The sequence below is a fragment of the Amyelois transitella genome, chromosome 26, assembly GCF_032362555.1.
Source record: "Amyelois transitella isolate CPQ chromosome 26, ilAmyTran1.1, whole genome shotgun sequence".
Classification (NCBI taxonomy): Eukaryota; Metazoa; Arthropoda; class Insecta; order Lepidoptera; family Pyralidae; genus Amyelois; species Amyelois transitella.
The window spans coordinates 4676740-4690544 of NC_083529.1; the positions used below are offsets into that span (position 1 = coordinate 4676740).

Sequence of the window (13805 nt, forward strand, 5' to 3'; positions counted from 1 at the left end):
TCAGCGTAGTGTACCTTCAGAATGTGAAATTTGACAACTGGCCTCTCGCATCTCGTAATTTCTATACTCAATCCGATGTACAGTTGAATAACCTAGCCTCAGATATTGGGGATGTATCTGATATTTGGTACATTCTAAAGTCCCAGAGGTACTTAAAGGCGAATGTTTCTATTTGTTTTGCAACATTCAAAGTTTTAGGTACAAATAAGAAGTTTTCTAAGGTTTGAGTCATTGGTTAAGTTCCTAATCAGGTGAATGTAAATGATTATTTACAGATTGGCCTAAACCTATCATATCATGTAAATGATGTATTTTTGAATCTCACTTTCCTAATAATTAAGCTATACCTTCAATTGAACGTCGTCTTTCAGCTTTGTTCAAGACTTGACTCGGCCTACAGATTAAAGGATGAAGACGTGATATGTACAAAATTCCTGCCGAATTGGTATTCTGTATAATTTGCCATCATTTTGAAGTGTACCAGGTTCGATCACCGGTCAAGTCAAGATTAAAAATGAACTTTTTTTGATTGGAACTATATAATTGTGTTGTTATTCAATATGGCAATTCTGCAAGCCTTCTGCGCATACTACAAGAGGTTTATACTATCCAGGGACTCCACAACTTATAAACTTATTTGTTAATCTCCTTACGTTTAGTTTTAGTTAATAATTATTTTTAATTAACAGTCAATAATAATTTATTTAAAATGAAATCTTAAGTTACATCCAAATGTATTTATTTATCATTTCAATTAATGTTTCTTTTAAAGCATATCACAATAAACCCCATATTTCTTTTGCAAAATAGCCGTTAAAACGGAACGGGTAGTACGAACATCAAAAGCGTCATTCATAATTTAACACTAGCTGCGATTCGGAACGCATGCAATATGCATTGGCCATCTGGGATCATGTGTCATGCGAACTGCAAATATTGCTTGTTTGTATAAGTTGAAATTCAGTTAATAATTTCCATACGATTTCAGTACTAGCACAATTTTCTGAGTTATGTAGGTACTACTAGCTTTTAGCCGCAGCTTCGCTCGCGTGAATTTAAGGCTATCTACAATAAAAGTGCCGTGTGATTCCCGGCACCAATAAAAAAAAATAGGACCACTCCATCTCTTTTCCATGGATGTCGTAAAAGGCGACTAAGGGATAGGCTTACAAACTTGGGATTCTTTTTTAGGTGATGGGCTAGCAACCTGTCACTATTTGAATCTCAATTCTATCATTAAGTCAAATAGCTAAACGTGGCTGATCAGTCTTTTAAGACTGTTGGCTCTGTCTACCGCACAAGGGATATAGACGTGACCATATGTATGTATGTATGCTAGAATAAAACGACGAAATAAGCACCACCTACAAAAGGCAGTTTATTAAACGTCACTTACAAAATGCGACGAATTTACCGTCACCTACAAAAGAATACAGGTTTTTGGCAAATCCCACGGGAACTATTGTCACGATTGTTATTATAGTTGTATTGAAAATTAAATACATTGTTTGAGGTTTAAATGTGATGTGATCATTTTGATGATTGTCTTATCTTAATATATTTAAATGGTCTTTGATACTTAACACATTGAATATACAATAAGGCCCGCGACTTCGTCCGCATGGAAACACTATCAATCCCGCGGGAATTCTGGGATAAATAGAAACCTATGTGTTATTCTGGGTCTTTAGCTACCCACATACCAAATTTCATCGTAGTCGGTTCAGTAGTTTTTGCGTGAAAGAGTAACCAACATCCATATTGACATCCTGACAAAAACACAAACTTTCGAATTTATAATATTAGTAGGATTCCACCGAAAAGTTAAGCCCTCTTGTTTCTGTGTCGAATGAAGTCATTTCCGAACGCCAATCGGAAATCGATTTTAGGGCGTTAGTAGTTGAATAGATGAAGTGAAAGTAACTTTGGTTAACATTTAATATTGCCAATTATTTTAAGTAGGTACTCAAGTGTCGTGTGAATGGTGAAATGATCGAATAGAAATATAGATCGAATAAAAATAGTGCCGTGTGGTTGCCGGCACCAATACAAAAAAGAATAGGACCACTTCATCTCTTTCCCATGGATGTCGTAAAAGGCGACTAAGGGATAGGCTTGCAAACTTGGGATTCTTTTTCAGGCGATGGGCTAGCAACCTGTCACTATTTGAATCTCAATTCTATCATTAAGCCAAATAGCTGAACGTGGCCATTCAGTCTTTTCAAGACTGTTGGCTCTGTCTACCCCGCAAGGGATATAGACGTGACCATATGTATGTATGTATGTATGTATGTATGTATCGAATAGAAATTCCATCTCTGCCCCATGGATGGCGTAAAAGGCAACTGGGAAAAGAGACACATTCATTTAGTGCAACTTTTACCATGACGGACAGACGGGAGGACAGAAGGGAGGACGGGTGGAGGACGGAAGGAGGACGGAGGTCAGACGGGAGTCGCTTCGTGTAAGAACCTGACTTACTTTAGGATCCAGTTAGCGTCACGTCAGGAGGAAAAAGATTTAAGGTAATCAAAAATAAACATGGCTATTTATTCATTCTTGAACATACATACATATCAGTGAAATTCAGAGATTTACTCACTTCGTTCAGTCTGTGAGTATTCTTTTATGTTTAGAATATGATCATTCCATCTCTTTCCCATGAATGTTGTTAAAAGCGACTAAAGGATACTCTTATACTTTTGATTCTTCTTTTAGGCGATGGACTAGCAACCTGTCACTATTTGAATCTCAATTCCATCAACTATTACAGCTGAACGTGGCCCTTCAGTCTTCGTGAGACTATTGGCTCTGTCTATTCTGTAAGAGATAAAGACGTGATTATATGTATGAATAGATAATAACACGCCAATTTATTTTCCTTGCGTATAAATAAATAAATAACCTTAGGCATTCCATAAATATACTCCTTTGATATCATCTACCTGAATAAATAACATTTACCTACAGCGTTATCGGTAAATTTTATTGTTGTTTTATTATCTTGGGATTTGTATCATTATTCGGTCACGTAGGAACAAGATCATTATCAGAATTTAATGTAATGCGAAATAATATGTTACTTATTATGATAAAATTTTATAATATCTCTATAAATTTTAACTTTTGATGTAATTCCAATGTTTAGGCTATATTACTACACAGTTTCATGAAAATCGCTTAAGAAGTTTTTGTGTGAGAAGTAATATTAATAAGGTATATATTAATTCAGATTTTTTGCTTATTGGTAAAATTTCTACTTCGTATCAGTGATAGGTTTATAGGTCTGTGGCAGTATCTCTACGCCACAAGTCACAAAAAAAATCACGCGACGCTATCAGTCGAAAAAATCGCTAAGTCTAAATCGCGCAAGCAAAGATGTCACGGATTGGAGCATATATACAACCCCCGACACAACATCGTCGGAGTCGCGGTTCTCCAGGCATAACACCTAGTCTGGCGGAAAATCTTCCCTTTGGTCGAGCCGAATCGTCGCTCCCGCTACAGGTCATATGCGCGTGCGCGCATTTGGACTGCATTTGGTGTTAATAAACTTTTAACGAATAGCTATTGTGGTGGTGGTTTTGCTCTTGTGGTGATTCCCAAAAAAAAGGGTCTATGTTAGACTCTGGGAAATTAATTACTTATGTCTTATTAAAATCGCTTCGGCGGTTTTGATCTACCTCCCGAGATGCTAAGAGATGAAGGGGTATTCCGAAGTGCCACACGGGTCTGCTTAGTAAGCATATGTATATTAGTTAGTACCTAAATAAAGAATACAGTTTGCAATAAACTGTATAATATGTTAGAGCAACCTCTTGCAATCTGCATCATAATACATTCAGTCAGAAAAGTATCGGGAATGGATTATTTATTTATGGTTCCAAATTCAAATTTTTGTTTTTTTTTGTTGTTGTTAGATTGGCACAACTGTTTTCCATTTTGGCGCGGAGTTTGAGTTGCATCTGTTGTTTACATTAAATACAGTGCTATTTTTAGTTATATCATATCTAGTGTGTATTGCTAATTTCATAATGGATAAAAACATCGAACAAAGAGTTTGTCTTAAATTTTGCATTGCCAATGGAATATCGTGTTCGGAGTCACTGAAAATGTTACAGAAGGCTTACGGTGAATCGACTTTATCAAAAACTCGTGCTTATGAGTGGTACAAAGCGTTCAAAAGCGGTCGAGATGTGATGGAAGATTTGCCTCGCTCTGGTAGGCCATCAACGTCTGCAACTGAAGTGAACATCGCAAAAGTGAAGGAAATAGTGACTGAAAATCCTCATTCAACTTTGAGAGAGATAGCCACCGAACTTTCTGTATCTCACGAGTCGATCCGTACCATTTTAACTAATAATTTGGGTATGAAACATGTTGCCGCTCGGCTAGTCCCAAAAGACCTGAATTTTTTTCAAAAACTCAATCGCATGAGAGTCGCTGAGGACATGCTAGAACGAGTCAATTCCGACCCAACATTCATGAAACGCATTGTTACTGGTGACGAGACGTGGGTTTACGAGTTTGACATGCAAACTAGTCAACAAGCTTCGGAGTGGCGCCTTCCAACTGAACCGAAACCGAAAAAACCACGCCAAAGTCGTTCAAAAGTCAAAGTCATGTTGACTGTTTTCTTTGACTATCGCGGTGTTGTGCACTCGGAATTCTTGCCGGAAGGTCAAACGGTAAATAAGGAATATTATTTGAGTGTTATGCGGCGTTTAAGAGAGCAAATCCGACGAAAAAGGCCAGATTTGTGGAAAGAAAATTCTTGGATTTTGCACCATGATAATGCACCTTCGCACAAGGCCATCATTGTGAACGAATTTTTAACCAAACACTCAACAAATACCATCGAGCAACCACCATATTCACCAGATATGGCTCCAGCCGACTTTTTTCTTTTTCCTAAACTCAAATTACCACTTCGTGGCACCCGTTTTCAATCGGTAGAAGACATAAAAGAGAATTCGCGGCGAGAACTGACCTCAATTCCGGAAACAGCGTTTAAAAAATGTTTTGATGATTGGATTATTCGTTGGCGTAAGTGTATCGTTTCTAAAGGAGCATATTTTGAAGGTGATAAAATAAATTTGGATGAATAACAAACAGTTTGTGTATTATTGATCTTTTCCTGCTACTTTCTTGACAGAGTAGTATATTCATGTTCCATTTTCAAAAGAGTACGAGTACACTGTTAAATTTAGCTCCCGACTTTCGGGAACACGTTGAAGAATCCACAACATGCGGGTTAAATCACAAAGTATTGCATATTCAAATTCAAATTCAAAATTTTTATTCATTATTATAGGATACATCATATCGCTTAATAATTGTCAAAACGTATGGTTTAACAACATTAGTTGACGTCAAATAAATTACCTAAAACTAAGTTTACTGCCGCTTCCAAGGCGTCAGTGCAGAAGAAAACTGACTATTTTGCCTAAATAGCACTTATGAATAGAGAGTACTTATTTCTATAATACTTTCTTAGCTATACATACATACATATGGTCACGTCTATATCCCTTGCGGGGTAGAGTCTTAAAAAGACTGATAGGCCACGTTCAGTTATTTGGCTTAATGATAGAATTGAGATTCAAATAGTGACAGGTTGCTAGCCCATCGCCTAAAAAAAGAATTTCAAGTTTGTAAGCCTTTCCCTTAGTCGCCTTTTACGACATCAATGGGAAAGAGATGGAGTGGTCCTATTCTTTTTGTATTAGTGCCGGGAACCACACGGCACTGGCATTCTTAGGTATGTTTACAGGTTATTCTTGCAAACATTTTATGGACTTGGGGAAAATATCTTCTTGGTTGTTCACTGTAACAAATATATGCTTATGACACTTTCGTATAATGCAGCTTTCTAATGGAGAAAGAATGTTTGAAATCAGTTCAGTGGTTTTTGAGTTTATTCGCTACGTACAAAAATAACAAATCTTTTCTCTTTATCATTAGTGTGGAAAACTTTCATCCAAGGTAGCGCTAATTAGTCGGTTTCTTTCTAATGTAGTCCTTCTGAATGTAGCTTTCTAATGGAGAAAGAATTTTTGAAATCAGTTCAGTGGTTTTTGAGTTTATTCGCTACGTACAAAAATAACAAATCTTTTCTCTTTATCATTAGTGTGGAAAACTTTCAGCCAAGGTAGCGCTAATTTGTCGGTTTCTTCCTAATGTAGTCCTTCTGAATGTAGCTTTCTAATGGAGAAAGAATTTTTGAAATCAGTTCAGTGGTTTTTGAGTTTATTCGCTACGTACAAAAATAACAAATCTTTTCTCTTTATCATTAGTGTGGAAAACTTTCAGCCAAGGTAGCGCTAATTTGTCGGTTTCTTCCTAATGTAGTCCTTCTGAATGTAGCTTTCTAATGGAGAAAGAATTTTTGAAATCGGTTCAGTGGTTTCTGAGTTTATTCGCTACGTACAAAAATACAAATCTTTTCTCTTTATCATTAGTGTGGAAAACTTTCATCCAAGGTAGCGCTAATTAGTCGGTTTCTTACTAAATTAATTTATTAACTCCAGCCATCCCGGCTAAGTGATTATTCGTGTCCCACGATTGAATAAGCTAAATGGATTGGAATTTTTGTTAATTAAGATTTGGTTAACGTTCATTGATTTCGGAGAATTACTGGGAGAGAAAGAACTTTACAGCTATTTATAGGTAGTAAATGGTTGCCTAAGTCTAGTTATGGATTAGAAATACAATTATTAAAAGTTTTTAATCGTATTAAACGGATATTTGTGTGAGGTTCGAAATAAAATAGAACAATCAGACACAGATCTAAAAATTATCAATAAGTGGTGGTATCAAAATTCCTTAACACAATACCCACACAGGTAAACCCACAGACACAATAATTCTGAATGGAGATACATATAATCTTGTCTATCTGCCCTGCGGGGTAGACAGAGCCGGTAGTCTTAAAAAGACCACGTACAACTGTTTGGCTCAATGATAGATAATAATAAATAAATAGCCTTTATTCGCTGACTTTGTACATTGTTATTTCATTACACAGAATAAGCTGATTTGGAATGAAGTGTGTGTTCTTCATGCATCAGCAACCAGTTATGGTCAGGTTGTCCATTGACACAGGCCTCCCCCATCGCCTTCCACTCATCTCTATTTCTAGCTGACCTTCTCCATCCTTTAGGTAGATCGTCTGATCATCTTTTGATTTGGCGTCCTTTTTGCCTTTTGCGGTTCCTAGGGTACCATTCCATTAAATCCTTGGTCCATTTTTCTTTATTTGTTCTTAAGTTCCATCTATCCCGCAATGTTATGTTCAACATGCTTCTCTCCATGTTGCGTTGACAAACTGCTAGTTTCTGATTGTTTTTCATAGTTGTGGGCCATGTTTGACACCCGTAGGTGAGGCATGGGAGAATGCAAGTATTATAAAGCTTGCTTTTTGTTGAGAGTTGGATAGTTTTATTTTTGAAAATTTCCTTTAACGACCAGTAACGTTTCCAAGCTGTACTTATCTCAATGATAGAATTGAGATTCAAATAATGGCAGGTTGCTAGCTCATCGCCTAAAAGAAGAATCCTTAGTTCAAAGCCTTGTACGACATCCACGAATAAGATATGAAATGGTCCTATCCTTTTTTTTCTATTGGTGCCGGGAACCACACGACATCATTCATCAAATTTGAATGTAAAATTAATAATTAAAGTACCTACCGCGCTAAGAAAATTTTAAGGAGAATCGCTAAGGCCTCATTAATATTTATGTAAACGAGATTGAAATTTTGGAAACTACTCGTAATTTGAGGAAATAATCAGTGGATTAGACGATGCTGCGAGGATTAAATTCTCTCCCGTTCGAGCCAAGTTTGTTTATTATTTGTAACTGTTAAATTGTTTAACTAATTATTTTCTTGCTGTACTGGGTGTTTTGTCTTAAATAGAATTATTTTAGATCATTTTCTCCTTAACTATGTAGATACATTGTCATACAGGAGCATATGTACGTAGTTTTACGGCAAGTATTTATTTGATGACGTTTGGGATCATTGTTCACTTGTATGTGACAACGGAGATCCCGGGTTCGAATCCCGGCCGTTGCATACTGAGAAACAAACTTTCTCTGATTGTTCCTGGGTTTTGGATGTATATTTATATAAGTATTTATTATTAAAATATAGTATCGTTGAGTTAGTATCTCGTAACACAAGTTTCGAACTTACTTTCTGCATTAAGAGGAGAGTAACGTAAGAAATTTCAATTGTCTAGCTCACAACAACGCCTAGGCAGTCAAATATTTGGATCTGCTAATTCCAAGCAGTAAATGGCCACAATACTTTCATTGTTCGTCCTACAATAATAATTGCTCATAGCCGGAGGCTTTCGAATGTGGTGGGTTCCGTTTGGCTCCATCGGTTTGACACCATTCTAGAATTTTTTGAGGGTAGTGTCTTTGTAAAGCGACAACATATAGTCCCGGTTATATCTTCATCTCTATGGAGTATCTTACTTTTATATGTAGACTGGGTAAGTCAGATTTTTATACGAAGTGCATTTATTTGCGCAGGGAAACCCATATTGAATCATGGTTATGCATTCAGTTATATAAGGCTAGCAGTCAATTTACGTGCAGTTTACATCATGATGTTTTTCACAGAACGATCATTGGTTAGCACTATAACTAATAGTCGCAGATTCATTATTATTTTCCTGGAGTTTGTCACAGTTGCGTCTTCTTTAGATAGAGACGATACAAGCAGAATATTTTTCCTGTATCCAGGAGAGGCTAAAACAGACTCTTGTTACAACCAGAAAAAGAAAGAGTAGTTCTATTTTAAAGACTGGAACTACACAGCATAAAAAGAAGATCTTAGTATAAAGGCGCAAAGGGACTAAACCTGGAATGCTCCACAGGCTTCCTTTTCTTCAGAACAATGGGGCGAAACAGGCACGTTGCGTTTTGTTTCTATCGAAAATAATGAAGGTACGTGTCTTAGAATTTTGTGGATGTTAATAAGACTCCGTTCTTGTTTCAGAGTATGTTTAAAAATAAAAGAATTTTCGTTTTCAATTTTCATTCCGTTTTTGGTGAAATTAATTTCAACAATTATGTTAATTATTTTATCTGCATTATGATTATCATCTTTGACATCCATTACTTAAAGCTGTAGGCTTTCGAAGTAAGGAACTACTAAATTCGCAAAATCTCAGTCGAAATCTTAATCAGTCAATAGTTTGTTTGCTTAAATCAAACAAGGTACCTACCTACATAGCAATTAGAGTAATATTGAACTACCTATTCCTGTGGGTTACCTTCCAATTTGTTTCTTTTTAAGTGACACCTAACAATAACAATAATAATTTTACAAAAAAAATATTTTAATTCTTTAAAAATAACGATTTTTTAGTGCTTTTTTTTAAATCAATTAATCAAACTTTGTGGTGACATCGTGATCACAAAAGATATCAACAACGGTTCTCTTTACTGCTAGCAATAATCTAAATATTATCCAGAGCACTAAAATTACCACAGTAAAAAAATTACCCAACAGTTCCAATTCAAAAAATTCAGCCCACGACATGTTAGCTGATGGTGTTCTCAAGTGTTTCGCTCCTCTGTGACGTGTGGTATATTCTATGGCCCATAAGAGGCGGTCCATAGATTTCATAGGATTGTCTTGAAGAATAGCGCGTAGTTTTTTGATGTTATCTCCGAATCTGAAACATTAAGGGTAAAATTTACTAGTTTTGGGAACCAGATTTAAGATGCTTTATACATGAAATATTTTGATCAAATAAGATAAACTATGATACCATTGAAAATAAAAAAAAAACAGATACAACTCAGTTGTTTGTTTACAGGATCTGCATACGATTGTGGAAAATAGGCATGATGATGTATGCACTAGCTTTTACTCGCAGTGTTTCTAGTGTATAGTAGTCGTTAACCGCGACAACAATGAAGAATAATTTTAGATCCAAAAAGTTACTTTTTGGATCTAAATCTAATAGTTCTTTCAGATTTGTGGCGATGTTCTTCCTCACCGTAAGATAATCGGTTAGCATTGAAATTAATACACACAACTCATTGAAAAAGAGAGAGTGATTCGCATCTGATTAACGATTGTTTTATTGAGTCGGAAAAATAATTAATTCAATATTGAATTACTTTCTACTCTGAAGAGCATAATTGCAATAATAATAGAATTATCATTTAAAAACTAAGTATATAAAAAACTTGCCTTTTATCTTCGACAACAGTTTTAATAGCATCTATTAATTTTTGCTCGCTTATTGTATTTATATCTAGTTTGACACCGATGCCATTATCAACACATCTTTCTGCATTAGCGAATTGGTCAAATTTTGTAGGTATTACAACTAAAGGTACACCGGCATCTATAGCTTCGTCAATAGAATGTAAACCACCCTGCGTTATGAATAATTTTATTTTAGGATGCCCTGTAATATGAATGTTAGTTACAGCGTAATGAAACTTAATATTGAAAAAATCTGATTCATGTGATTAGAAAACACAGTACCTAGTCGTAATATTACTTCAACCAATCACCTTATAAATAAAATTTAAATGAGTTAAATATTTTAAATATGGTTTTCTTTTAATTAATTTCAGTAATCAGTTCAATATTAAATATTGTACTAACAAACATTTTACTGTCAAAAATAATTAGGTACAAATTTCTTGACACGGTAAGGATTTTACGGTAAGCATAAAGTGAAAAATTTTAATTGATGGACTGACAATAAATTGTTACAAAAATCGAATAAATTGAATTTTACTTTCAGCTTTAATCTATCCAGCTGAATGTGGTCCTCAGATTTGACTAATTTGACTATTGGCTCTATCAACTCCCTGAGGTATGACGAACAATGTTCTAAGTGATGTGTATTACCAGCAAATTAAAATTTTTGTGTATTCAGATTTCACTTTGTGTAACTATACAACTTACTCAAAATATCTGGTTGTGGTAATAATTTGAACAATTTAACATTCTTCGGCCTGTCTAGTACTGCCAGTTCATCCGTATCACATTTCAATAAAACTTCATAAGGGAGAGTAGAAAATCCCCTTAGTATAGATGCTATAATATCACGTGAAAGCGTCGAAAATGAAACAGAGGTTCCAAAGCTCGCATATATTACGCCATCTTTGGAAGAGTCTAAATAAGTTTGAAATTCCTGAAAGAGATTGGAGATAATTTAAATTAATACGGTGAATATAACCGATTTAAACATTTGAAGCTTTATTACGAAACGCATACGTGATATTAAAATACTTCGTTAACTTTATTATAATGATTCTTCTTAGCATATCGATATTCCTAAAATTTTACAGCCTCATCAGACAAACTGTCATCAGGCCATTCAGGTTATAATTTTATTACTTTTCCTTTCCTTAATTCATAACAAATATTTATTCCCAGTCCCATTGTGAGAGAAAAAAATGAATTTACAAAATATATTGAAAAAATATCTTACCTCCGGAATCTCCTGTCCAATTCTGCCGTTGAATTTAAACAAAGCACTGTTTGGAGGATAAGGGTGAACTCCTTCCCAAAGTGGATACATATTGACCATTAACATATCAACATTATCTTTAAGTTCAGTTAATGGTGGTAACTCAGGAAAAATCTTCTTAAAATCTTCATGTAGAACTTTATCATTTTCAGCAAAAAGATTAGACCAAGCGATACTACTGAATATTGCTTCGTATTTATCATACAATGAATTATATTTAATATCACTCATCATATTTGAATAATAAAAAACATGTATTGGGATACCCATATACTCAGAAATTGATGGAAGGTTACCTCCTGTGGCAATCGCTATCATTGGAACTTTAAAAAAATGTGTCAGAATTACTGTTGTTGGTGATACTGCATCTGCTAAAATTAGGTCATATGATTTATCACTTTTTATAACATCCTGAAACTCTTTGCTAGCAAACTGATTCTTAAAAACATCAATTAACAACGTTAGTCCAATATTTGTCTGAGCAGTTGTATGTCTAAATTCTTTATTTACTCTTTTTCTCCAGACATTGTAAGACACTTCATGTAAATCAATCTCTGTCAAATTTGGTGGCGTATGTCCTTTTGGGTAACTTGGATCAGTAGTAACAACGTCAACTTCAAAATTTCGCCTCAATAATTCTTCTGTTAAAGTTCGGAATGCGATGTGATGACTTAATAATGGTAATTGATAGATACACAATATTTTAGCTCCTTCAATCTTGATTGATAAGCTAATGAAGATTAAAGCCGTAACTAAATAAAATTTAAAAACTTCTATAAACCACATTTTACCGATCATCTATTGAAACGCGACTACGTTGAAAGTAAATTTAATGGAAATGAATGTCGCATGTCAATAATTGAACTACTTGCTAACGTAACTCTTTATAAATATCTTTTATACCTGCATTAGAAAATCGTATTTGACCAGCTGTAAATTTTGGGTTATTAATAGACACTTTGGTGGAATAGTCTATTACTACATAACTGGTAAATTACTAAAGTATATTGTATCTTTAAAGAAAGGCGCCATTTTACGGTGTACACGAAGTTATGCTTACAAATCGGCTAAAATTATTCCATCGTGTTAAAATGATGGTAATAAAGGCTACATCAGCAAAAATGAGGAAAAACAGGCAAATTGAAGTATTTATGATACGCTGAAGGTTCTGTATGCTTAGATTAAAGTTTTTTTTTTGACAAATCACACACATTGAGCTAGCCCGAAAATGAATTCGAGATTTGTGTTATACTTAATACTCAATCATATACTAAATTCAAAAAGTTTACATTGTAATAAACATCCAAGACCTAGGCCAATCTAAAAAGCTCTTTTTTCATCACAACATGACCGGTGATTGAACCCGGAACCTTTTGGTTTAACACCAGGAGCGAGAAGAAAGTGCACCGCCTCACCATGGCAAATGACCCACTTTTCATATAAGTCAAAACCATAGCGTGATCAAAATATATACGCGTCTTTATCCCTTACGGGGTAGACAGAGCTAAAAAGATTAATAGAGATCCTAACACAGAGAGAAAATAACAATACCAAGTTTATCATTAAGACTATTAAGTTTTACGTGTATCTATAGTAATTGTCGTTTCTTAACAGTGTCAACTGAACCATAAAAAAAATAATCCAAAGAGCGTTATGAACCGAGTCTACTGATCTGGAATCATATTAATTTATCGCTACAAAGTGGTTCCTTATCGCTACAGAGTCCTTATTCCTGATTACTTTTTCTCTCTCGCCTGTTACTCGCATTATAGAGTATTTTGTATTGGAGTAGTGTGGATTTATGTGTTAGTGTATCCATTGCTTGTTTTAGATATAGGACTACTCCCTCTCTTTCCAATGTCGTAAAAAGCGACTAACGAATAAAATACTTACAAAATAAACATGGGATTCTTCTTTTAGGCGATGGGCTAGCAATCTGTCACTACTTGAATCTCAATTGCATCGTTAAGCCATACAGCTGATCGTGACCGTTTCTGTGAGACTGTTGGCTGTGGCTACCCCGCAAGGGACATAGACGTGACAATATGAATATAAATGAATGAATGTTATCGTGTTACAAATATACATACATACAAAAAAATGTGTTTTCGCCCCAAGTTGTATCGTAGTAAAAATATGATAAGAAATATTAAAACGTGAATAAAAATTAATGTAAATGTGAAGTCTTACCCCGTAATGTAACTCAAACATAATCATCCATATCGCATCCGAACCTCTCTTCATAGTAGAGGGTGTAAGCGGATTAACTTAATGGCTCTTACAGGCATTTCT

At 34.9% G+C, this 13805-nt stretch overlaps 1 protein-coding gene across 1 annotated transcript; it reads right to left on the minus strand.

Annotated features, from left to right (window-relative positions):
* Positions 1 to 8866: 8866 nt before the first annotated feature.
* Positions 8867 to 11747, minus strand: LOC106131947 (UDP-glucosyltransferase 2-like). Its single transcript, XM_013331228.1, has 5 exons — positions 11475 to 11747; positions 10946 to 11174; positions 10217 to 10436; positions 9520 to 9692; positions 8867 to 8940 (listed from the first exon to the last, which is right to left on the minus strand). The coding sequence occupies exons 1-5, from the start codon at positions 11745 to 11747 to the stop codon at positions 8867 to 8869; spliced, it is 969 nt and encodes a 322-aa protein (XP_013186682.1).
* Between the last annotated feature and the right edge of the window lie 2058 nt (positions 11748 to 13805).